The sequence below is a fragment of the Centropristis striata genome, chromosome 18, assembly GCF_030273125.1.
Source record: "Centropristis striata isolate RG_2023a ecotype Rhode Island chromosome 18, C.striata_1.0, whole genome shotgun sequence".
NCBI classification, from domain to species: Eukaryota; Metazoa; Chordata; class Actinopteri; order Perciformes; family Serranidae; genus Centropristis; species Centropristis striata.
In genome coordinates, this window is record NC_081534.1 from 23,250,360 (window position 1) to 23,277,212 (window position 26,853).

The 26,853-nt window shown below is 35.2% G+C and overlaps 2 protein-coding genes across 2 annotated transcripts in view; both read left to right on the forward strand.

Annotated features, from left to right (window-relative positions):
- Positions 1–1,210: 1,210 nt before the first annotated feature.
- On the forward strand, positions 1,211–24,902 carry LOC131990656 (interleukin-31 receptor subunit alpha-like). Its single transcript, XM_059355738.1, has 16 exons — positions 1,211–1,443; positions 9,111–9,380; positions 10,631–10,760; positions 10,854–11,050; positions 11,264–11,379; positions 12,383–12,406; positions 12,512–12,668; positions 14,920–14,999; positions 15,086–15,287; positions 15,412–15,576; positions 17,257–17,358; positions 17,465–17,608; positions 18,264–18,404; positions 19,941–20,025; positions 20,755–20,836; positions 23,191–24,902. The coding sequence occupies exons 1-16, from the start codon at positions 1,380–1,382 to the stop codon at positions 23,599–23,601; spliced, it is 2,370 nt and encodes a 789-aa protein (XP_059211721.1). The 5' UTR covers positions 1,211–1,379; the 3' UTR covers positions 23,602–24,902.
- Positions 24,903–25,652: 750 nt separating this feature from the next.
- Positions 25,653–26,853, forward strand: part of rngtt (RNA guanylyltransferase and 5'-phosphatase) — a 128,189-nt gene continuing 126,988 nt past the window's right edge. The window contains exon 1 of the mRNA XM_059356476.1: positions 25,653–26,077. Coding sequence (XP_059212459.1) covers positions 26,014–26,077 — 64 coding nt within the window. The 5' untranslated portion in view covers positions 25,653–26,013. The remainder of the gene's footprint in view (positions 26,078–26,853) is intronic.

Consider the following 26,853-nt stretch of genomic DNA (forward strand, 5'->3'; position numbering starts at 1 on the left):
GTTTGTCCTAAATTGTATGATATTTTTACAATTTCATATTTAAACCATTTGTAACTGCAGCTTAAACTTTTAATTTGCTATCCTAGAAGTGTTCTCTGAGCTTAAGCACACATCTGAAGACATTTTTCAAAATCACTCAAACCTTTTGGGTGAAAATTGACCTTTTCTCATCATGAATCTTTTGCAAAAATGTGGCATAAACTTGATCATTATAGCTAAGAGATCAAATCATACTTTCAATCATGACATAGTCTCATTATTGTGCATTTACATTGCAGACAATGATTTTAATTATTCAATTTTGCCTGAACTTAATATTTGAGAGCTTCCTCTCATTTTCTAAATGGCTATTATAATGCATTAAGCAATATCTGTTCTGTAGAACTCCTTAATAGACTCAGTATTATGTCCTATGGGCCAGTCATCATTATCTCTATCTCGTCTATATCTGTCAGTATAATCAGATAATTGCTACAAGGAGCACAATCAAGTATTTTATTTTATTTTATCTATCTATGAACTCTAAACAAGTTGGATATCATATATTTTATTTAATATTATCATATTTTTGTGAGAGGATATATATATGTGTGTGTGTATATGTATATATATATATATATATATATATATATATATATATATATATATATATATATATATATATATGTATATATATATATATTATTTTTATTATTATATACTGTACTATCATTATATACTATCTAGTCACAACAACATTATTACCATCATGTCATCAGTACAGTTACCATCATCTTGCCACTGTACCTTACCTACCAACTTATCTATCTATCTATCTATCTATCTATCTATCTATCTATCTATCTATCTATCTATCTTAATTAAAAAATATTGAATTAAATTCAATTAAATAATATTTAATTGAATTTAATTACCTTCCAGTGTGATGATAACTACACTACAATTACTTACTTACTCACTTACTTCCAGATCATTAATGTAATTTTCTGTGAATCATCACTGAGTCACTGCAGTGTATTTATAGCGGGGAGGCTCGTTGTCTGAACACGTTACTGAGGGAATATCAGATACAAAGTTAACACACTGACAGAGAGAGAGAGAGAGAGAGAGAGAGAGAGAGAGACGGGCTGCTGTTCACTTCCTCTTATCTCACGCTGTTTCCAGTTGGGTAATACCTCCCGTACGTTTATTTCAGGGCTTTCTTCAGTTCCTGTTACTTGCTGTCTGGAACACACAGTTAGAGAGAAAATACAGTCTGTTTTACAGGTTTACTAAAGTCGATTTTTGATTATTTTATCATGCGCAAGTGACTGTGCCAGAGCTCTAAAAGTACTTCAGAGGCGATTTCTCTTTTTATTTGTTGTAATGGGATAAAAGAAATGTATTTCTTTCTATCCCTGTTAATTCTGGCACCGATCCTCCTCTCCATTTGTGACAGTATCGGTGAGTAAAAGTCTTTCATTATCTTATATCTTTTATAGAAGTTATAGAAGCGTGATATTAAAATGCAGAGCAACTGACAGTTCTGGGATTTATGGGAAGTGCTTGTTTTGTTTTGGTTTCATAAAAGAATCGTTAACGAGGTTTATAGGAATTGTTAAAAAAACAACCTGTATTTTAATTTAAGACACTGCATGCAAAAACACATTTTAATGCAATGGTTAACTTTGACATTTTTGGGGCTGATTTGCTTTCATAAAATGACTTCTTTCACACTAAGAAAACATCCAAAATACACATTTAGGTGTTTATTTTAATACAATTTGTCTGTTTGTGTATGTGGATTTCTGCTAAATGTACCAGAAGTTTGCATTAGATAATGCCTAATTTGCATGTCAGTACAACATTTTCAGAAAGCTTGCAATTGCAAAAAAAAGTCTTAATAAGTTTCATGGCAATATATATTTAAGATAAATTATTACCCCTTCTCAAATGTGTTTCCCCTTAACTAGAATTATATAATATTCCTTTCAAGCAATCAGCATTTTTGTTAAAAGTATTATTATTTACAGTTCATGTTGTGTTTTAGTCTCAGAACTGTTCATTTACATCATCAGGTGCAATAAAATCCATACTATTTATATTTATTTTTACTTTCCATGTGATAATTCCTATTTAAGAGTATATAATTTGCACTTTTTTGACAAATATTTGTATAAAATTCAAAGATTATTGAATGTCTTTATTATATTAACACAGGTAAGGCTCAGAGATTACTAATTGTTTTAGGCGTCTAGAAAACTACCAGATATTAGTCGCCAGTGGCTGAAAATAACTTGTTAAAAAACTTATACTTTGACAATTCTGCAGAAATTGTTGTAGTTTTTACTACCACTAAATTAATTTGACAGCAATGGTGATTCAGCAGTTTCAAATTTTTAATGCAAAATGGAATTGACTAATTAATTATATGTTCTATAGATAAAGCAACAAGACAGTATATACATTTGTTGAAATTAACCCCCTTTACCAGCTGCAACAGATGTTTACACATCTGCATCAGTAATATAATAATATATTTTATTCTGCACAATGACTATTTTTCATGCTGTAAATTTAGTTATATTCCAATAGTTTTGTATGTTTTTGATTTATTAATTGATTGCAGGAATTTTACTTGCAACGGAGTCATTTTACATGTTTGTTTTTTTCTTTTCTTACTTCATGAAATATCTGAGCACTTCTTTTGGTCCTTCTATTGGTTTTTTTTTTTTTTACTTTCAAAGACCACATGTTTGAAACAAAGTCAAAGGAGCCTTGTGAAATCTATGAGAGTCAGATTATTCTCCTGAGTATATAAAAAAATGATGGATGCCAATTGTAGCTGCAGTGGTTTTCTCTCAGGCCGTTCTCATCCAAATAAGAAACACACAGGCTGAAAGTGAAAAGAGTTTATTTGTCTAAAAGCTTTATGGATCGTATGCACAGCCAAGTGAATAAATTGCCCCCTTAGAGTGACTTCACTTCAGTTAAAAGACAATTATCAGTTCCAGCTGTAGCGGGAGAGGAGTCACTTTGAATCCATGATGATAAAACTACTGGAACTGAGCCTTGCCCTGTAAATGGCCAATAAAGTATTAATAGAACCGCAGCTACTGAATGCAATTGTGACCCTTATTTGTACCTCTGTCAACACAATGTGCCACAGTTCTTTGACCACTAATTAAACATCCAAAGTACAGCTGACTGACTGCATTTCACAAGTAACAATTCATTAAATGCATAGGGTTGCCAGGTCACACCCTCTGCCATTTTCAGCAAAAGATTTTAGAGCCCGAGGCAGCAGGGAGGGCCGACTCTGCTATTTTAGAAAAAAAACAAACCCCAGCTGATATAGAAAACACACGGTAGCCCAAAAAGTTGGAATAAAATATTTTTTACCACTTTCAATGAAATGATTGTGACAATGTGATTTATTCTTGACATATAAAGTATATATCTTCTCAAAACTTTATTAATCAATCTCTTCCAAACATGTAAACAAATGATGAAAATTGAACCACAATTAACAGAGGATTGTTTCTGAAAGCAAAATTATGCCAACTTTATGTGCAACCGTGTATGAAGAATAGAAAAAGTAATCATACAAAAAAATCTACAATTATAAACAGTAGAAACAATATCCCAAATTAACAATAATATGTCTTAAAAAATAAATAAAATGACCACAGTAAAAACATCTGATTAGAATCCAACATATAAATAATAATAATATATATACATATATTATAACATTAAAACAACAGCTATGATCTCACCTGTTGACCTCAACTAAAAAAAAAAAGAATACTATATATTTTTTTTACCTTTTTCCATGAAATGATTGTGACAATGTGCTTTATTATTGACAGATAAAGTCTATATCTTCTCAAAACTGTATTAATAAATCTATTCCAAACATATCACAATGAAAATGAAACCACAATAACAACAAGAGTATTGTATCTGAAAACAAAATGATTCCAACTTTATGGTCGACCATGTATGAAGAATAAAAAAAATATATAATAAAAAAAATCAAAAAATATATACAATTATAAACAGTAGAAACAATATACAAAAATGAACAATAATATATATTAAAAAATAAAATAACCAAAGTTAAAACTTATCATTAGACTTTAAAATATAAATAATGCAGCAGTTAATATATATAAATATAATATAACATTTAAACAATAACTATGATCTCACCTGGTGCCCTCAAGGGGAAAAAACAATTCACTGGAAGCAGAATTTGCTCTTTCATTTGAATACCTGTCTTTGTTATGGACTTTAAATTCCAAATGAAGGCCAGGAGCCTCACCAGCTGGAGGAGAACTATGCGTGCAAACACACAGAAAGTTGCAGCCAACCAGATGTGGGTGATTGAAGGCTCCATAATTAATATATTTAAACTGGACTTTGGCCAAGTTGTGCAAGAGTGCTTTGAGATAAGACAGAAGATGCTTGACATGTGCTATGACAACAGTAAACGTGTGTGTGAGAGGATTTTAAAACGCTGCCATTGCTTCAGTGGTAGAGTCAGAGCAGCATCAGTGGAATTTTTCTGACGCAGAGGGTTCAACATGTTACTGCTGTAATGTCATACATAGCGATCTAAGAGTAATACCCCAGGACATATCACTGTACAAGGAGCCTCTTTTTCATCCTGTCTCTACCTGTTAGTCACATGCTGAATTTGCAGTCGTGACACCAGAGAGCTTTAATATACATGTAAGAAGCATTCAAGTCCCTCTCAATTAAAAATGTATGTCTCCTAAAATGTCTAACCTTGACTGTATATACTTGTATTTCTGCAAAGTTTGTCCTCAGAGAGGTGATTTCACTAGAGCCCGACCGATATGGGATTTTTAGAGACCGAAGTGATATTGATTTTAGAAGGCAAAATTTGTCGATAATCGATATGGTGGCCGATATTGTCATTTTTTGAGCTGGGATGACAAATAGACATTTCTTATGTGGATTGTGCACTGATTTTTCACCATTCTTGGTACCCTGAGAGCTATTTCTACATATCTTTCTATATTTCTGCAGCATATACAGTCATATAGAAATATATAATAATATAAATTATTAGACCACCCTTGTTTTCTCCTTGCTTTCCTGTTCATTTAATGCCTGGTACAACTGAAGGTACATTTGTTTGGACAAATTTAATGATAACAACAAAAATAGCTCATAGGAGTTTAATTAAAGAGCTGATATCTAGACATTTTCCATGGTTTTCTTGATAATAATTTTGGTTTTGCCAAACTTATACAAGTGTCTGTGTTCTATTTTCATACAGAATAAGGCATTTATTATTTTCTTATGTCGTACAAGAAGAAGGGAAAGGATATGTAATGGTTATGCAGCTTTCCAGATAACTTATTTTATCCCCCAAATGTTTTCTGCTGGAAGAGTCTTTAATGATTCTGGAAATACAGATTCATAACAGCTGCAAGTGTTCCCGAAAGACGGATGCTCTTCTACGTAATGTACTACTGGCAGGAGCCTCTATTCCGGCTCTGATGGAGGCTTCATGGTTTCAAATCGGCTCTTCTTTGCTGTTGGAGCTATAATAATGCCTTTTGTGCTGCTAACTCAAACTTAATGGAAACTGAAGTCTTCCCGTAGCTGCTTGAAAAGTTTGCCACCTGCAACCATTTTTGACGCAGCAACAGGAAGTTTTGAGTCATTAAGGTTTTATGACCAATTAACCAACTATTTCATGTTTTTTTTTAAAAGTATGCATGTAGATTTGGATATTTTTTCAAGCAGCTAATTGTTGCCAGATCTGTTTGTAATATTGAAAATAAGACTGGAAGGAAATATGCAGCCAAAAGTGAACTGATTGGTCTATAGGATAAAAAAAAAAATGAACTGGACGGATGTTGGTGAGGATGTTGTGTCAGTTTGCAGAGTATTTGGAAACAGAAAGACACAAACCACCATTGACGTCTCTCAGCTGAGAGTCTGTCTGGACTGTTTCCATCAATGAGTTTCTATGCACATTTTGAAGATTTGCATGAGAAAAACTTGATGGAAACACCAAAATTAGATGAAACTTTTGAAAATGCACATTTGAAATGCATGTTTGAGATGGTTTTTGTCTTTCTCTAAAAATACTTAATGTACTAAACGAGCCTGGGTATATCCATGCTGCCTTGCGCGCTCGATTTTGTTTCGAACTGGCCGATTCTTAGCCCTGCTTTTGGTATCCAATCACAGAACGGGGATGGACGGTAAGACGATGACGCAAGCTATTCAACAGAAGGAAGCTTGTAGTTTGCTTATGGATCCAACATGGCTGCAGCAGACGCGAAGAAGTCGATCTACATACGTCATCTGTTTGATACAATTTGATACGATTGGCTATGAGCTACATACAGACATTTATGATAGACATTCGTAGCGGCCAATTAACGGCTCTGGATGATTGTAAACCACGCCTCCTCTATGGAAAAATGAATAGGTGGTCTCCAGACTATATCTCATTTGTGATATAGTCTGGCGTAAGCCAGGCTAATGCTAAACGGAAGATGGAATCGATTTTTCTGAATAACTTCTGACATAGTGAAAATAAAACAATCAGCTATTTCCGAGCTGACATTAAAGAACAATTAGAAGTTGTCCAATTGAATCCAATTCCTGAAGACCTCTCTCCATTTTCTCCTTTACTTCTTCTACTGTTTACTGACGGATTAGCCTACAGTGACCATCTTCTGACCAAAATACGTTCATGCAGCTTTGTTTATTCGCTCTAAACCAGTTGATTGAAACGTCCTTAATTTGCATTTTCTTTAATGCAACATTTCAAAATTTTGCTTCAAAATTCACTTGGATTTAAATGGAAACATGGCTAGTTTTAAACACTTTCCAATGTGTCCTGCACAAGTACCGGTTGCAATAAACACAATATGGTGACAGGCATAAACCAAGAAGGCAACGGCCAAATACTGAAGTCAAAGCTCCAAAACCAATGGGTGATGTCACGTTTACTACTTTTATTATATGGTCTATGTTTGGGGATTTCAGCCTAATATGCATTTGTGAATTAGTCTGGTGATACCAGGCTACTGAATTTCATCACATTAACAAAGAAACTTTATAAAAAGTAAATCGGTCAAGCCATCCCTGATTTGCTTTATGAGGCCGATCCAGCGTTTGGGATCAGTGCATCCCCAAGACAAACCGTGGTGTTCTTCTAGTAGAACATATCTTAAACAGGATACTTTTTTGTTCTAATGAAAGCTCTCATACCACCCTCAGTAACTCACTAAAGTGTGCTCAGGGGAGTGAAAGCTCTTTGCAGCATCAAAACAAAACTTCATACATTTCCTGCATTACCCAGAATGATCTCATGTATTTCCACTCTAGGGGATGAACATGAGAGCGGGCAGCGGACAACGCTGTGGTGTGCTTTATTATTCATATTATAAAACAAGTCATGGAAGAGAGCTTTGTGATTCATATGCTCCTGATGCTAGAACCACAAACATGTTTTGGCTTGAAGGAAAAATATGACAGTTGGGTCTTTCTTAGTTCAAGCTGTCTGTCTTGAAGAGCTGTCTGTTGTTCAAGGCTCTGTTCTGCTTGATTTGGATTTTTCCCAGCAATGGGTTTCTTCTTGTTTAACTGTAAGAGAAGCTTTGGCTCAAATCGTCACTGACTAGTACATTCACATAAATCAAACTTCAGTGTCGTCTAAAGTTGGATAGCCTCTGGGTCTGAACAGTGAAGCACCTGCATTCTTTCTAATGACCAGCAGGGGGCAACTACACTAGTTGAAAAAAGTAGTCCAATTGTATATTTCTAACGACCTGACTTCTCACTTGATTGATTACCCCGGTTCTCATTTTCATAATGAATTATGGTCTCAAATAGTCGTTTCTAGTCTTCTTTAATATAGCATGATGTTTATTTGGTAAATTCTGCAGTATTTGTAATATTTTTCTGTTATAATGTTGCCTAAGTCCCTCAGTTAGTTATTTTATCCGGGGGACAAAGGTCACAAAGCAATGTAATGTATCAATCCCTATTGGTAGAATAACATATGAACACATACAGTAGAGATTTACAGAATTTATCACTTTAAGTATGAGGTGAAGATTTTTTGAAGTTTTGAAAGAAAACACTGAGAGCCTCTAACCAAGACTTTTGCTGTGCTGTGCTGTTTGAGTGTGTGTGTGTGTGTGTGTGTGTGTGTGTGTGTGTGTGTGTGTGTGTAATATAAGAAATCTCTATATTTCACGGAAACAAGGTCAATTAAGTTAAATAATAAATAAAAATGCAACAATAGTGTGGAGAGTGGAGTTGCCTTGTTAGCTGTGAATCATCACATCATCAGTTAATGTGACATATTAAATATTAAAGAAAAGTTCAGCATTTTGGGAAATATCAAATCTGCATGACTGATGCAGAAAATATGAGTACTGATTTTAAAATTTTTAACTTTACTGTTATTGTTGTTATTATCATCATCGGTGGGTTTTATTTTCCATTTTAAGTTATGCATTTATGTATTTATATATTTTATCTTTTTTTTTTCATTTTAATTTCACTATTATTACCCAGTGTTATTTATCTTGCACCATATTCTCCCCATTTTTATGTTCTTTTTATGTGATATGTCATGTAATTGTAAAGCACTTTTTGCTGCATGTATTGTTATTATTATTATTATTGTTGTTGTTGTTATTATTATTATTATTGTTGTTGTTGTTGTTGTTATGATTATGATTATTATTGTTATTACATGCTCTCTAGCTGTTTGGCCAAGCATTTGATGAAAAAAAAAGTGATACCACTCTCATGTCTGGACTCTATATATGAAGCTTCAACCAGTAGCATGTTAGCTTAGATTAGTATAAAGACTGGAAACAGGAGGAAAACAGCTAGCTTAAATAGTTGCTGGTTTGTGGATTTTGGCTAGCTGTTTCCCCCTGTTTCCAGTCTTTATGCTAAGCTAAGCTAACCACCTTCTAGCTCCGGCTGCATATTTGCCAAACAGACACGAGAGCGGCATCAATCTTCTCATTTACCTCTCGACGAGAGAGCAAATAAGCATATTTCCTCACATGCCAAACTGGAATTTAATCTACATTCTGAATCACTGACTAACACAGGCACGCATGGGAACAACTGCAACGTTGTCCCTAAAGATCAGTTCATTGAAGTGGGATCTGACATCGATTTAGAGTGCTGGACTTCATGCGTCCGCGGCAAAATCTACTGGACACTGAACAACAAGCCTGTGCATGAAAGCCTGTCAAAAACAATCAACTCCTCCCTCACGGTGCTGTCATTGAGGAGCCTCCCTCTCCAGACTGCTACAGTGCAGTGCCATAGTGCAAATACTCACCAAGTGGTTGGTGGCGCCAAAATCAGAACGTACTGTAAGATATATTCTTCATACATTTCATTTCATTTTCATTTATCCTTTATTTATTTCTCAAGGAGTCATTGAGGCCAACCCCTCATTTACAATGATGTCGAGAGCACAGAGAAAACACAAAGAAGAAAATACAACAACAGACAAAACACTTAAACAGTGACAGTGAAAGGCAGAGTTATTGGTTATCATAGTTTTAAACTGGCCCATAGTTATGATTGTGTTGAGTTTGAGTGAATGTTGTAAGATGTTCCAGGTAGATGCAGCAGAGAAACTGAAAGCAGGTTTTCCCAATTCAGTGTTTGTCTGGGAAACATTGAGCATTAAGCAATCACTTAACGTGTGTGGGATAATTACTATGTGAGCAGTTTAATAAGGTGCTGAGATATGGTGGCATGTCGCCTATCAAGACTTTATAAATGAAAAGGAACCAGTGCATGTCTCGTCTCATAGATAAAGGTGCCCATCCCACCTTGTTGTATAGAAATGCAATGATGAGTGGAGTAACTGTCACCAGTGATGAATCAGAGTGCAGGGTGATAAACAGATTCCAGTGAGGTGAGAGTGGAGGCAGAAGCATGTCTATAGATAACATCAGAGTAATCCAGAACTGATAAAAAGACAGCCTGAATGATCCGTTTCCTACAGAACGGGGAGGTTTGTTTTGTTTCTGTATAAGTATCCGATTTTTTGTTTTAATTGACTTGCAAGTATGTCAATATGAAATTTGAATGTAAGATTTTGATCTAACGTGACACCCAGATATTTGTATTGTGAAACCCTTTCAATGCTGTGTCCTGTTAAAGTCGTAGTATGTAGACCATCATCTGCAATATGTCTGGCTCTTGAGAATATCATGTATTTGGTTTTGTCTGAATTGAGAACTCATTTGAGATTGAGAAGAGAATGTTGTAGTTTGTTGAAGGCTTGCTGGAGAGTTTCAGTGGCTGAATGTGCAGTGTTATTGTTGCAATACAGAACTGTGTCATCAGTGTAGAGATGGGCCTGATAGTTTGTTTCGTGGATGTAATGTTTTTAATAAAAATAGTGAACAGGACAGGTCCCAGTATTGAACCTTGTGGAACACCCTTTGTTTACGGTAAAATTCAGAGCCTTTGGATGCGAGAGTCACACACTGCTTTCTGTGGGATAGTTTAAATTAATTAAAGTCAAAGCCAAACTTATATTCTCAGTGTGCATGCCTTTAATATTGTGAAATATATAACCATGCTTTCTTTCCTTTTTTTCCCACAGCAAAACCCAGATTAATATCCTGCACCTTGCATAACGAAGATCAGTCAAGGGAACTTCTTCCAGACTCGTTGAATTGCAGCTGGGAGCATCACATTGATCCTTCACTGGAAATAAATTACAGTGTACTGCAGTGCGTGTCATATTTTCCTCCTTTTTTTGCAGGAATTATTCTTTGCCTTGTTGGTTCATGCACTTAATATAAAACATGTATTTCTTTCAGCAGTTCCTCTAAGTTATACCCTGTTCAGAAGGAAATCTGCAAATCAACTGCAAAAACATGCACAGCCAGAGAGATTGATAAATCTGATCGTCCAATATATCCGTCTGATGGTAGCAATATGAATATTTCTATTAGAGCTGTGAGAAATGATGCTTGGAAAGTTGATTCCGACCCTAAGGAATTTGACCCAAAGCACATATGTAAGTAAATTTAATTGCCTTCTTTACAATTTATGCTTTGATCCTTGCTTACCTTCTTAATCTGTTTTTCTTTGTTTCCCTATACTTAATTTGTTCTGTCACCACTATAAATGCACAATTCAAAATGGAAAATAAAGTAAATATTATAGAAAATCTATATTTCTTCATAATATTTCTGCATTTTGACATCTTGTCACAATCATATTCCCGCAGGGAAAATTATCCCTCCGAAGATACGTAATGTAAACGCCTCCTCTGATCATCTGCTGGTCAAGTGGGATCGGGCACGTCACGTAGAAGAGTGTCACTGTGAAGTCAAATTCAGCACGGTACGTCGCTCTTCGATCACCTAAATGCAGCAAGTATTTTTCCTTGAAACAACTCTATAAAAGAGGTGGACATAGCCTCCCGGTCTTAAAAGTGATGCATTCTTTCTGGTGGCCAGTAGAGGACGACTCCACTGGGTGCAAAAAGAAGTCTGCTTGTGTAGAAGTCTAATAATCCGACTTTTCGCTTGATTTAATACCTCAGTAAACATTTTCCTAATAAGTTTTCAGACTTAATTGTTTGTTTCAAGTCTTCTTCCATACAGCATGATGTTCATTTTGTAAATGATGGTCCCATTTAGAGAAAAATAGACGATAAAGAGGTTATGCTTTAGGGCAGGTCTACCTTTTGATTGACACATGTCCAAATATGGATAAAAAAAAGGATAACATGTCAAACTCAAAGATTCATAGTAGTCTACAAACCAATGTTTGACATTGTCGTGGTTACGTCCACTTCTTTTACACAGTCTCTGGTTATTTACAGACAACACTTAGCCTAAAGATATCTGGTGATTCAATCAAATGTGTATAAGTGTCCAGAAAAGCAAAATCCATCCACTGTGTGGGGTCACCGATCCACTTGGACGCGGAAAGACTAAAGGGGCAAGACGGCAATCAACCTTAATTTAATAGGTATCATTCAGGAAAAGTTGCAAAATAAATATTACAAGTGTCTAAAAATACAAGCAATGAATGCATACAATTGGTGAAAATTATCATCTAAACATGTCAAATTGCATTTACATTTATATGATCTTCAACTGGCCTCTTCCCATCTGGTCTAGTAGATATTGAGTGAGATATTTGAGAAAATGGGCAGAGAAAATTTGTGAATGAATGCTCGTTTCCATCCAGGAGTTTTTTGGTAGAAAAAGACGACAAAATTGAGACCAATCTTGAACACAAAATAAAGAAATTACATCTTGGTTGCTGTCCACCATTGCTACAGCTAGTCCAGCTGTTTTTGATTCTGACTTAATTTGTCTTTGTCTTTCTGTTCCAGACTCTCAACGAAAGCGCCACAGAGGTAAGAGGCCCATGAAATCATGTGTTCCGCTTTTGACCTTCTTGGACTTCGTGAGAATTTGACTGCATATTTCCAACCGCCGAAACTTCCTGTTTTTCCCATCAGATACTCAATAAGACTCTCGGGCCAAGGACTCAAGGGGAGCTGACCTATTATAAATTTGAATCATGCAGTAACTACACGGTCTCAGTGCGCTGCGCTCTGACGGAGGCCCCCTGGAGCGACTGGAGCAAGGAGGAGACGGTTCTGTCCAAACTCAAAAGTAAGATCGACTTGCATCAGCATCAGAACATTCTTATTTAGTTTTAGGATGCATTTTTTTAGTATTTTTCCTTGTTCCTTATCAAGGCTCAGCTGCCATAATAAGGCTAAATGTCCCCATTGAAACCCATTAAAACTGCAATTTTTAATCCTGCAGCCATTACAGCATAAAATTATGCATTCTATAAAAGCAGGCTTTCAATCTAGAGCCCTGGTTTAAAATACAAATAAATAAAAACAAAAATAAAAAACTATATCTATATCTTATATATAGATACTATGTAAATGATTAAGTGACATTTAAAGGGTTAAAATTCTAAAAATTAAAATTTCAGTATACAGAAAATTATTCAGTTATTGTGTGTTTTTGTGACATTGTGAGAGTACACAAGCTACCATTTAAATGGGAAAATAATATAAAAAATAATAATAAAAAAAAGAAAATTTGATCAGGACTGAATATCGTTAAAAATAACATTAAAAATAATTTTAATATATTGTTTTTTTTCTGGTTGTTTTTTTCTAAAGCGAGGCACACGGGTAAAAGCCTGTAGGAAGGATCATACATTCATAACATCTTTAACATGCTCATACTGTGTTGTCAGGATAGATAAAATACATTTGATATGCTTGTAATACAAATCTGAGCCTTTCAATGGCAGAAAACAGCACTTATAGTGGACGTACGTTGAGGAACAATCATTGTATTACACTGCAGGACTGTGATTTTAAGATAACATAATAACAACTTAATGGACATGGCAGATAATAATCATTTGTGCTGCTGATGTCATATGTGATCTAGTCCATTGATTCACAAATTTTGTTTCAAATATATAAACCAAAAGTCTTTCTTTGCAAACTTGTGCAGAAATTGCACAACATTTCTATTTAGAAACATTCTTTTTGACTCTGAGAGGGAATAATGATCTCATATATTTCAGTGACCCACATTTCAGCAGAAACACGTAAAATGTCTCAAGAGAAGTGATAAGAGGTTGTGAGTTAACAGTAGTCTACAAGTACCGGTTTGTGTTGCACAACTATGACTTGAATTCCTGGTAGATCCCTAGATATATAAAAACAAAACTATGACAAATCACAGTGTCACCTTCTGATTGTTCTCAGCCGTTACCATCAGCTCGAGACTATTTAACTTTCTGTTGCGGATTTGAACAGCAGTATTTTCTGGCTTTAGTCCCAACAAAACAGATTAATTTACACAGGTCACACGGTCGCCCATAAAATTGGAATAATTTTGTTTTCAGACACAATCCTCTGTTAATTGTGGTTTCATTTACATTGATTAATAAAATTTTGACAAGATATACACTTTATCTGTCAATAATTAATGACATTGTCACAATCATTTAATGGAAAGATATTTTATTCCAACTTTAAGAGTGACCATTTGCAACAATAAACTGTTAAAATAATGTAGATTATAGCATTTTTATTAATAAGTAAATGCTATTTAATATAATTGTGACATAATGACATACAGTAGGCAAAGGTGAATGAGAAAAGTGTGTCCAAACTTTTGACCAGCACTTTAGATTTCATCATTATCTCCTTAAATCACCTGAAAACAACAGCAGTCTGCTACAGTTAAAACCAATAGACCTCCTGTACATTGGCATTTCTTGCATCCAGGTGCATCATATACACATTAGGTAGGTTTACGCTGCCTGCAGACACCATGATCACAGTCACCCATCCGACGTTGAAAATGAAGTAACCATGTCGAATGCAGTTTCTCACCATATGAGTCCATCAGACCTTATATCTACACTGTTTAACCCAAGTCAGCATCTATGCACAGTCCCATTATGTTTTACAGACATTTGTAGTTAACTAATATGGTAAAACATTTGGTTTATGCTGCATTTCGCGGAACTTTCATTCCCTTTGTATCGTGTGTCAGGCACTTCCCCCAAAACAGCCTTATTAAGCCTCAAAGTTTACATTGTACGTAGAGAGATCTCCATTTCAAAGTCGAGATCTCAAGTTTTAAAGTCGGGATCTCAAGTTTTAAAGTCGAGATCCTGAGTTTTAAAGTCAAGATCTCGAGTTTTAAAGTCGAGATCCTGAGTTTTAAAGTCGAGATCTCAAGTTTTAAAGTCCAGATATGAGTTTTAAAGTCGAGATCCTGAGTTTTAAAGTCGAGATTTCACTTCTTTTTTTTTCATGTCACTTCGGGGGCTCTGTAATTTCTGCGTATTCCAGTGTAATAACTTTTCACTCTTTCACAGAAGATGAGAGGCTGCATCTGTGGAGAAAAGTGTCCGAACCGGAGAAAAACGGAGTCAGAAAAGTTCTCGTCCTGTGGAAGGTACGAAAGCTTCTCTTAAAAATTCACCTCGTTCATTTCCAAGTTCTGCTCGTTCCTAAAATGCATGCTCCAAACTGTCTACGCAGGAGATTCCTTCAACATGCCAAGACACATTCAATTACACTATTAAACAGACTCCCTTGAACAAACAAGCAACGGGAAAAAATTACACTTTATGCGACGGTTCGACTTGTTATGTGAACCAGGACGCACACAGAATAAATCTGGCGGTCCATAGTGATGCCCTGTCTGTGGAGGAGTCTGTTTATGTTCCAGCTGTTGGAGAGAGTGAGTTTTAATGCAATTGATTTATTTTTAATGGCTGTTTGTGGATCATATTGCTTCAGTGCTTTGCCCTGATGCATGTTATTGTTTTGATATCAAGATTCCTTCCACTTGATTTCATTGGCAGGCCTCCCGCAAATAACCGACATGCAGACTTCGACCCGAGAAGGCGTCATTCTTGTGAGCTGGAAAGCTCCAATCCAGCCTGTCAGTGGTTACATGATTGACTGGACCCACGATGGACATCAGTACGATTGGATGGAGAGCAAATACACAACTGCAGCTCTGTCTGGTAGGTGAGAAAACCCTCATGAAAGGATGAGGGTTGTTGTTTTTACAGTAACTGACGATGTTTCCTGGAGTGAGTCATCATCATGTCGATTTACGAGCTTTGATCGTCAGTTCAATTTTATCTTTCATCGTCTGGGTGCGGCAAATAATGGATTCATCAGCTTTGAAAAGCCCTGCTGGAAATGCATTTTGCTTTTTAGAAGTGGGATTTCTTAAGAACGGTGACTCAAGGGACGTGTTGCCTTCTTCTCGGTTGGCTTCAAACGCTCTCCGCCCCGTTCAAGGCCTTTTTCATTCCCACGGCACGTAGTGGAAGAAGTATTCAGATCCCTTACTTAAGTAAAAGTACTAATACCACACTGTGAAATTACTCCACTACAAGTAAAAGTCCTGCATTCAAAGCTTACTGAAGTAAAAGTTAAAAGAGAATCCGCATCAAAATGTACTGAAAGTGTCAAAAGTAAAAGTACTCGTTATGCAGAATGGACCCTCTTCTTTGTATTGGTGCATTTATGTAAGCAGAATTCTAATTTTGTACAGGTAGGGCTGATTTAAGTGGCTATTTAATTTTAGTTACATGAAATGGAAATACTCAAGTAAAGTACACGTACCTCAAAATTGTACTTAAGTACAGTACCTGAGTAAAGTAACTGTACTTAAGTACAGTTCCTGAGTAAAGTAACTGTACTTACATTCAACCACTGACTGAGGCACACACTTCAGGTTTGGACTTGTCAGGGGACGTGTTACAGGAAACGGTTCAGTCTAAGGTTAGAGGTTGTTATTAAGGTTGCTAAGCGTTGGTAGGTAACAAGTTAGAGTGAGAACGGGCCAACTTTTCAAGAAGTCGGGTAGAGGAGACCATTTCTGTAACTTTACACACACATACTTTACAATGATTGGACGGCTGTGTGGAGGTAAGAAAGACAGACAGACAGACAGACAGACTTTATAAATCCCAGAGGGGAAATTGGGTTGTCGAAGCAGCAGGTGACTTTGAGAAAGTTAAAAAGTACAAAATTACAAAGTAAGAAACAAAAAGATAATACACGACAGAATATGTGCTAAAATCAAATAGAGCTACAAAGTGACATGAGTGCAAAAAGTATTATGATATATGTGCACGAATGGAGCAAAAGTCAAAGATTTGAACAATCGCTCTTTTTTATGGAAGCCCATTTCTGCCATCATGGTGAAAAAAGGTCTTGTAGGTCAATATAAAGAAAAACTTTCTTAAAATAATAACACATTATCCCAAAATAATCTTATAAAATTCCCATTATTTTAAGGAACATTAGCATCATTTCAAGAAAGTCTCTTATTTTAATAACTTAGGAGGCCTTTTGATAGTTTTCACCTTCTTTTTTTTCCTCTGGGTTTTCTTGAAGAGGGAGGCTTCAGTTAAATAAATTCAATCTCACCTTGTGCTATTGAAATACAGTTTGTCAGGACTATTATTCAAGTAAAAACAATACAAATTATATTTTACCAGGTTCTATTATCATATATATATATGCCCATAGTTTCTTGATTTGCAAAATTATCTTTAAAATGATCTTTTGCCTTTCACTACTGTACATATTGTCTATGAAATGAGGTCTTATGGTTGTCCGCTACCTCCCTCTGTATGTTATCAGTGTTATTATAATAGATTTTCAGAGCTGTCTTGTCTTCCTTACAGGCCTCCTGGATAAGAAGCCGTACAACATCACAGTAACTCCTCTCTTTGGGAATAAGACAGGTCATAGCACACGAGCCCTTCAGGTCTGCTCCAGATTTGGAGGTACAGATTTTTGATTTTTTTCACAATTCTGATGATTTTGTGTTTTTTTAACATTTAACATTTTTTAATATTTAACCACTCTGATTTTGAAAATTCATGCCTATAGACCCGGGAAATGTCACTACCAGCCACGTTTCTTACGACAAAAGTGCCCTGGTGAGCTGGAGCGTGTCACAGGAGGCGTGCAGCGGCGTCGTTGTCAACTTCACCATTTTCTACAACATGGAGGAAGAACAGAAGCTCAGCCTCAGTAGGTCCAACTCAGCCTTGTTTAACCCTCCTGCTATGTTTGTTTCCTTGGAACAGTAATAATGTTCAGGGGTCAATTTGACCCGGGGCATGTTTAATTATCCAAAAGTGCCAGAAACCAAAAAATCCCAATAAACATTGTTTATATTTATTATTAACTCCATTACTAACCATTTCAATCAATATTTAGTGTAGTGGTGTTCTTTATCTCTCACAGATCATGGTTCAATGAGGATAATTCTCGTTTTTCATAAAAAATGCACATTAAAACTTTTTTTTATGTATATTGGAAATACCTACATATAAAATACAATAGTTTCATATGACATTGCTTTTTTTTTTTTTTTTTTTTTTTTTTTTTACATTTTTAAATGTTCTTCTTGTTATGGAGTGATGTTGATGAATTTACATGAGACACCTCTTTTGTTCAGGGGGTTGCAAATATGTGAAATGAACCATTTTCCTTTTATATGTTGATTACACTTATGAAGCCAAGCAGAAGAAGTTTCATCCTGAAAAAATATTCTTTTTCTTTTTTTTTTTTAGATCTTTAAACTTTGAAAAGAGTCAATTTGATCTGAAACATAACAGGAGGGTTAAAGTTTGAGTTGAAGATGTTTATTTCCACTTATGGCCTTTTCTGTCATTGCTTCTAGATGAGACTGTAGCTGGCACAGAGCACTCGATCTCTCTAAAAGATCTGAAGCCATACACCAAGTACAGCTTCCATGTGGAGGCCACAGCGCTAACTGGGACCAGCAGGAGCATCCTTACGCTCTTTCAAACCGAAAGATTTGGTGAGTATTCTGTACGGGCTTAAACACACATTTTACACACATTTGAGCCCCTGGTTCTACAAGCAACACTTCAGCCATCTGACAGGAACCTATAGGAAATGTACACATTTGATCACAATTTGTATGTTTTCTTTGAAAGATCATCAAAATTAAACACTTTATCATAGAAAGAAACTGTGAAAACAGGCATTATTGTCTGAATTAGAACTCGGCAGTCTTTGATCAGATCATAGGTTATGAAAGTTACAGTTAGAAAAAGCAACCGAAACAAAGCTTAAAATTGTGATTTAAAAGTCACTTTATTTTACATAACTCAATTAAAACATTGCCAAAAATCAAATAAAAACATTTGGAATAACTAAATCCTGTTTAAAACATTAAATTCTGCTCCTCAGCGACACTGTGAAGCAATGATTGAGTCTGCTGAGATGAATGGTCACAAGACAAATATTCACTGAAAATTTGTTTACACAGAGCTGAGAGGAGAGGACAGGACAGGAGAGGTTGTGAGTAGAGGCTGTAAAAATCCAAATAGTTCAATATGTATAGCATGTAGAGACCAAATTTATTTTTCAATATTCATGACATTTGTGGGAAAAGTGTTGTATATGTAAATTCCTTAAAAAAAAACAACCCCAACCCAACCTATTTATCAGAGGAATTCAACTTGCATTATTTTTTTTAAATATGATTGATGTTATTATAACTGTGTTATACTTCTCAAAAGACATTTTTTAGTTGTTTCCCCTTCTAGCCATGATTGAACTGATATCATAGGATTCTGTTTCATATATATTTTATATATTGCAGAAATGAATTACAAGGCTACAGTGATTAAAATGTAAAAAAACAGCCTGAAATTGTATGTTGGGGTTCCCAATAGTTAATAAATCAGAAAAACAGAATAAAAACATCACAAGATTTAACTGCAAATTAACTTCTTATATTGTATTATAATGGCGTTTTTTTCTGTTTCATATCTTATTAAGTTTGAACATTCTTCCACAGTTCTCTCTAGATCAAAAAATGGTCAAATATGTTATTCATTATCAGCCTCATGCTTTGAATAATTAGATCCCAACCACAACCACGATGACTCACATTAATCACGAAAACAATATAGTGAGTTACCCGGAGGTCATAAACTTGTTGCATTATTATGTGGTTACTAGGAGCTGAGAACATAATTAATAATAATGCCTCTCCCATCTTATTTAATACATGTGCTTGGTTATTCTGGCTTACTTGTGATTATTTTTTATGCTTTGTTTATGTATTTATTTTTGTGGATAACATGACTTTTTTATTTGCATTTTTTTTGTATTTGTTGTATTTACTTCTTATTTAGGTGAGATTTTATTCACAAAGCTTTTAGGTTTTATCACCTGCACAACTTGTTTCTGGTCCTTGATTTATTGTGCAATTAAAAATAACAAATAAAACGTTTTATGAAATGATATGCTGCATGCATTACACAGAGTTCTGGATTTTGTGCTCAGCAAACTTCTGCAACTTAATGTTTTGTTTCTTGGACAGGTCCGGGGTTCATCACAGCAGTCAGCGTCTGTGGAAGCATCATTATACTTCTCGTGTTAACTCTGGGATTGTGCTGTGCAGTCCGGTAAGTTTCAGTCTTTGATCATGATTGATTTTAAACCTCTGAAGTCCAGGAGATTTTGGTTCAAATTTGTCAACTTCCTATGCATTCTGTCTCTGTTTAGCATCTTTCAGTCTGTCCTTACGTCACATGCATGGCTCCTTTTTCTCGACACAAACTTGGCTATCAGTCAGATTTTTCATTTTATTTTAATTAACAAATTATAAAGCTGACAGGAACCGAAAATACAAACAAAAGACACAGGTGTCTATGGAAATGTACCATTTTAAAAAAATGTTTTTTTTTTTTTTTTTTTTTTTTTACCATTTATAGAAACAAAAACAGCAGAAAAAATAATAAATAATAAAACTGCAAAACAGTCTATTTGAATATCAATTAAAAATAGTAATAGTTTTCATTGTAGAAAAAAAAATCACAATTTAAAAATGGTCTAGAAACATAAATGACACACTGTGAAAGCTCCTATGATTGCACCTTCAACTGGCTTTCTCAGCTTGTCTACATATCATATATAAATAAAGTTATATATATACATATATAAGTAAAGTTATTACTATAAATAAAGGGTGTATTTTCAATAAATAGATGGACTCCAGAGGGTTAAATGAGAACATTTCCATGTCAGCAGGAATAAAAGGCATTTTTGTGGTCAAACAAGGAATAAACTCCACATTCATCGTCACAAAATCATGAAAAAATGTGTCCTGATGACATTAATAATCTGCTTTTTAGGTGGAAGAAATTCAAGGAGAAGCCGGTGCCGAACCCCGGCCTCAGCTCCGTGGCGCTGTGGCCTCCGTCGAGTCATCAAGAGGTGAGTTATTAATTCTGTTTGACAGATGCTGAGGGGGTGAGATGATTCAGTTCTGGGTTATTTGTGTTCCGGGAAGTATTACTTTATTCAGGTGGTAGTCTTGAAAAGTACAAATGGATTTCAGCTGTTTGTAACCAGGACTTTGACCATCAATGAACGTTTTTGTTTCATTCTATTAAGACAAGATTTCTCTCAAATTTGAAATTAAAATATTGCCATTTAGAGCATTTTTTGGCAGAAAGTGACAACTGGTCAAAATAACAAAAAAAGATGCAGAATAATGCAAAGAAAACCTGTTCATATTCATTTTAAACAACACTAATATTTTAACTTAGGAAAAGTTTAAAAATCATTATTGGTGGGGTAATCTCTATCTTTAATCACAAGAGTGGTTTTTATAATCTTCCTCATGAAATAAGATTATACTTACATTAAGTAGAATGAGGAGGCTTGTGTTGGAATCGAACAAACACTGGAATGGACTGGCTGCCAGAGATTTAGAGATGCTGATTTAAGAAACATTTGTGAGAGCGGTCTCGCAGTATTCATAGCGGAGTTGTATTCATAGCTTCACAGATGACAGAATTAAAAAACTATAGATGAATGCACAAAATCAATAAAAAATGATAAAATAAATATATTTTAAAAAAACTAAAAATGAAAAAAAGAAACGCTTAAGAGCTATAACAAGAGTTTTTATAGTGAAACCAAGAAATAATAATTACAAATTAGTTAGAAAGGCTGAAAAGGAATGTATGATAGCAATGTAATGCAATAAAAGACTAAAGAGATAGATAAAACTGACATTTTACAGAAAAAAAACAATCATTTCTTTGAGAAAATAATGAAAAATATTATAAGTCGCAGCCCTAATTTCAATTGTAGGCAGATAATATTAGGAGAAGTAAAAAACAACAACAAATGAACCTGAAGATTTATTTTAAATATACAGTCATGGAAAAATATTATTAGACCACCCTTGTTTTCTCCTTGCTTTCTTGTTCATTTAATGCCTGGTACAACTAAAGGTACATTTGTTTGGACAAATATAATGGCAACAACAAAAATAGCTCATAAGAGTTTAATTTAATAGCTGATATTTAGATATTTTCCATGTTTTTTTTCGATAATGAGTTTAGTTATTATCAAGAAAACCATGGAATATGGCTAGATATCAGCTCTTAAACTAAACTCCTATGAGCTATTTTTGTTGTTATCATTATATTTGTCCAAAAAATGTATCTTTAGTTGTATCAGGCATTAAAATGAACAATAAACTGAAGAAAACAAGGGTGGTCTAATATTTTTTTCCATGACTGTACAATAAAATGTAAACAAAAAAAAAATTAAATGGATTTTTAAAAACTGTAATCTAAAGATTTATTTATTTCAGAGTAGTTGTCCGTACAGATACAAAATCAAGCATTGTACATTTAGAGATATTTCAAAGTAAAAGTCTCAAATTTGTACCTTGAAATTCTGAACAATTGAGCTGCTATAAAAGACACACTGCTCCTTAATTCCTGGCAGTAACTTGATTTTTCCAAGGTAAAACGTCACACACTTCTACAGTACTGTACTTTTATAGTACTATTTTCTGAATAATTGAGGTGCCATAAAAAGTAATTGCTTCCTGACAGTGACTGATATATTCCAGTTCAGGACATCTCTAACCACATACAAACCATTGAAATCAAGCATGTTTATGGTAACAATGGTAACAACAAACAGGTGTAAAAAAAAATGACTCAACAAACTCTTTAACTGGGAACTGGCAGGGTGCCCGGTAAGAACTCAGCCAGAGCTGTCTGGTTTCACAACTCAGGATCTTTTCTTATCTTTATTGAGAGAGCTTCAGTATAATTACTAAATTACACAGACCATAGTGTTTCTGTTTACACAAAGGTTACATTACTTTATATGCAAAAGATTAGAATTTAGTGCCAGATTTTATTTTTTTTTTTTACCTTGAAATTACTTGAAAAAGTAACTATTTCACAGTAGAAATGTTGTCCTGAATTCAAATTTTCAAATTCAGCAATTAAACTCTTATGAGCTATTTTTGTTGTTATCATTATATTTGTCCAAACAAACATACACTTTACTTGTACCATGCATTAAAATAAACAAGAAATTGAAGAACTCAATGGTCTAATATTTTTTTCCATGTAGTTCACAACTAAACTGCATGGGATCAGCATAAAGTGTCCTGTCTTGTCATGGAACCTATTTTCATCCATATATGTTAAAGTCAAAGGCTATAGGAGCTCTTTGGAAATGTCTGTGCCATTAACTAAAGTTTTATCTCCTTAATAATCGACTTTCTGTATATTTTTGTATGAAAATGTCCGCAGGGAGCGAGTCCCATCCCGTCGTTCATCCCTTCTGAAAGCCCCTGCGACAGGATTTACTCAGAGGAGACTCTGAGGACGTCCACCTCTCCCACAGCTACAGTCTATAACACTGACCCAGGCAGTGAGCAGATGGAGGAATACGTTGACCAGGACATGACCCCAGTGCGCGGCAAACAGGACAGAGACCCAGTGGGATCTGAAGAGACTCAGCATCTGTCATCTCCTGATGATTCCACAGCGCTGCTTCCTCCAGAGAGCGGCCCGTCGAGCCCGTATCGGAGTCAGACCTCTGTGGAAACTCCTGCTTCCAGGGCTGGTAAACCATACAAACGGGTTCCAGTGAAACAGCCAGACAAGATTACGCCAGTGACAGTTTACGTCACTTTGGACATGTTTGAACAAGGCCGGTGAGGGAAATGCAACCAAAACTATTCCAAGCGATAACCATCAACCACGTATAAAGGAAATGTGGTTTAATCTTACCAAAGGTTTCAGTGAGTGTCTTTGTGTCTTTGATCCTGTTTGCCACTGAAACATCTGTGGAGTGAAGGTGAAGAATGACTGTAATCTTATACCAGAGATCATAAAAGGCAACATTTTGTGTAAATAAAAGCATGTTGTGCTTCTGTGTATTCTTTATTGATACAAATGTGTACTATTTATAGCTAAACAGTGTGTGTAGCAGCTGCTTTATTGAGTCAACAATGTCTCGCAGAGATTATACCAGAGATAACTGTATATCCCTTTGATGAATGGACTTTATTTTTATTCTTTGCTGAACTCTTAAGAAATTACATTCATTTAAAGATGTTTTTCTCTTTTATAAAGCATTACAATTGGGGCCTTCATTTCATGTTTAATATGTACAAACTGTATTATATCATATAATATTATATATATTAAATTAAAGCATGTTTGTCCAGTGATAGCATGCTGAGGATTTATGTAAACCAGTGTGGGAATTTTTAAAAAATATTTGTGGGACAACTGTAGCCCTTGTCTTAAAAAATGGGGCATTTACAAAAATGTTGAAGATGCTAAAAAAAAAAAAGTAATTATTGCATAAAGTGGCTGTTATTAAAATGCATACACAGTATTCACCATCTTGTGCAAAATAAATAAAAAGCACACAACTGATATTACCAGTATATTTATATATAACTGCATTGTTTGTATGAGTGTGTGTTGGAGACGGAAATTAAATACATTTAATGGAAAACAATTAAAGGATTAATGTAGAATTAGGATATTGGCCGAATCTGGAAAAAAATGTAAATTTTGCCCCATTGTTTTTCTGGGTCCTTAATTTCTGACACTGATGTCTACAGTGAGAATGATATTTGTAATAATATCAACTATGTATTATAATAAGAGTCTCATATGTTGTCAGTGATATTTGCACTTGTGTAAAACAATAGTAAACTGCTGTCAGAAAGCTGTTACTGGTTGTTATTTTTCCTGTAAAACTTGCCATTAAATTTATCAACGACATGCATTAAATATATGTGCTGTATAATTGTCACAAGACAAGACAGTGCTGAATTTAAATTCAGGACAACATTTTTACTGTGAAATAGCTACTTTTTTCTTGGTTTCTGGTACTAAATTCTTATCTTTTTGCATATAAAGTAACATACACTTTGTGTATACAGATACACCAAGGCCTGTGTAATTTATAAATTATACTGAAGCTCTCTCAATAACCATAATAAACATCCTGAGTTGTGAAACCAGACAGCTCTGACTGAGTTCTTACCAGACACCCTGCCAGTTCCCAGTTAAAGAGTTTGTTGAGTCATTTTTACACATACTTACGTTAATTGTTACAACAAACATGCTTGTTTTTAATGGTTTGTATGTGGTCAGAGATGTCCTGAACTGGAATATATCAGTCATTGTCAGGAAGCAATTACTTTTTATAGCACCTCAATTATTTATAAATAGCTATTTCACAGTAATGTAGAAGTGTGTGACTTTTTACCTTTGAAAAATGTTTGAATTTAAGTAAGCACGTAGTGAGAGATGTCCTAAAGTCAAATATATGAGATACTTCTAGGAATTATGGAGCAACGTGTCTTTTATAGCAGCTCAATTGTTCAGAATTTCAAGGTACGAATGTGAGACTTTTACTTTGTCATATGAGTTTAATTATTAAAACTATTAAAAGAGCTGATATCTAGCCATTTTCCATGGTTTTCTTGATAACAACGAAAATCATTATCAAGAAAACCATGGAATATGGCTACATATCAGCTATTGAATTAAACTCTTATGAGGAATTTTTGTTGTTATCATTATATTTGCCCCAAAAATGAGTTTAGTTGTACCAGGCAATAAAATGAAGAAGAAATTGAAGAAAACAAAGGTCTAATATTTTTTCCATGACTGTATAAAAACCTGCAATGGTAGTTCTGTGTCCTTCCTCGTATCACCAGCAGGTGGCGGTGTGGCGCAGGTTGTCGCCTGAACTACAGACATTAAACAGACGAAGAAGGCTAGCCAGTTTAGCTCGTTTGGTGTGAATGGAGTAAATATCTGGATTTCAGGAATACAGACCCAAAAGATAACATTATTTTCGGGGTGCTGATCTGCTGTGAGTCGTAACAACCTATGCTTCGTGTAATTCCCCGCCGGCCCGTCATCAGGTTGACCGGGCTGAAACTTGTTGGATGATTCTTCTGAATGAGCCGCTGAAGGGCCCTGAGGCCGCGGTGCTTGGGTGAGCCACAGCCGGGGAGAGAGAGAGGGAGCGTGGAGCCAGAGGCCAGCTAGATTTAGGCTATTATCAACAATCCACTGTAAAAAAAGAAATCTCTCCTGAACATGTCACACACCGGACCCCCTCCTCGGTGGCGGAACTGCCCCAGAAGAGGACAACCTGTGGCAGGTGAGTAAACATACCGTTTAATGAACCAGCTTAGTGTACGCAGGGCTGCTGCTGTTAGCTGGTTAACTCGCATAACACGCTGCTTGAACATGACTGAGTGTCTTTTTCTGCTCTGACCAGGTTTTTAATTTCCCAAACATACTGATATGAAGAACAGCACTTGCCTATTTCTGTCCAGTTTCAGTCATAAATAAATTGCAAAGCTAGCATCACAACATAGTGACGTTGGCAAACACTACAGTCCAAATTAACACGATGTTTTTAAAATATAAGGTTGAAGAGGTGTGAAATGGGATGCCGATCCAACTGGTTGACGTTAATAAACAACAAAAGCCCAGAAAGTGTTTTCAGTGTTGGTGCATTTGCGAGTTGTAGCAATAACAACTCAGTTAGCCATGTTTTTAATGGAGTTTTGAATGAAACTGTATTCGGGCGCGCTTTGTTTAGCTAAATTTGCACATGTGGTTAACGTGCTGTAAAAGCCCAACTTCTCGCAGACATGCGTGCTTTTTGCTAGTTAATACCTCCAACTTATTTCTCTAAACAAGCTGAGTTTGTGGTGCTTTGTTTCTGTCACTATTTCCCACTAGAAGAGGTGCAGCAGTAAAGTGCTACTGAGCTGGCTAGCTTCGCTGTGGAAGCATCACGTGTCAAAACAAACCATGGCTGAAGCATGGTTGTGCATGATGGAGCGGTCGTTATCCCTAAAGCATTAAAGCAATGTGTAACAATACATCTGCTTGGATTTATACGGATATATCTTTATATCAATGCAG

Coding starts and splice junctions, on each gene's coding strand:
- LOC131990656 (XM_059355738.1), top strand. CDS start 1,380: ATGTATTTCTTTCTATCCCTGTTAATTCTGGCACCGATCCTCCTCTCC. Junction 1,444..9,110: donor CTCCATTTGTGACAGTATCG/GTGAGTAAAAGT, acceptor TGACTAACACAG/GCACGCATGGGAACAACTGC. Junction 20,837..23,190: donor CTCCGTCGAGTCATCAAGAG/GTGAGTTATTAA, acceptor AAATGTCCGCAG/GGAGCGAGTCCCATCCCGTC.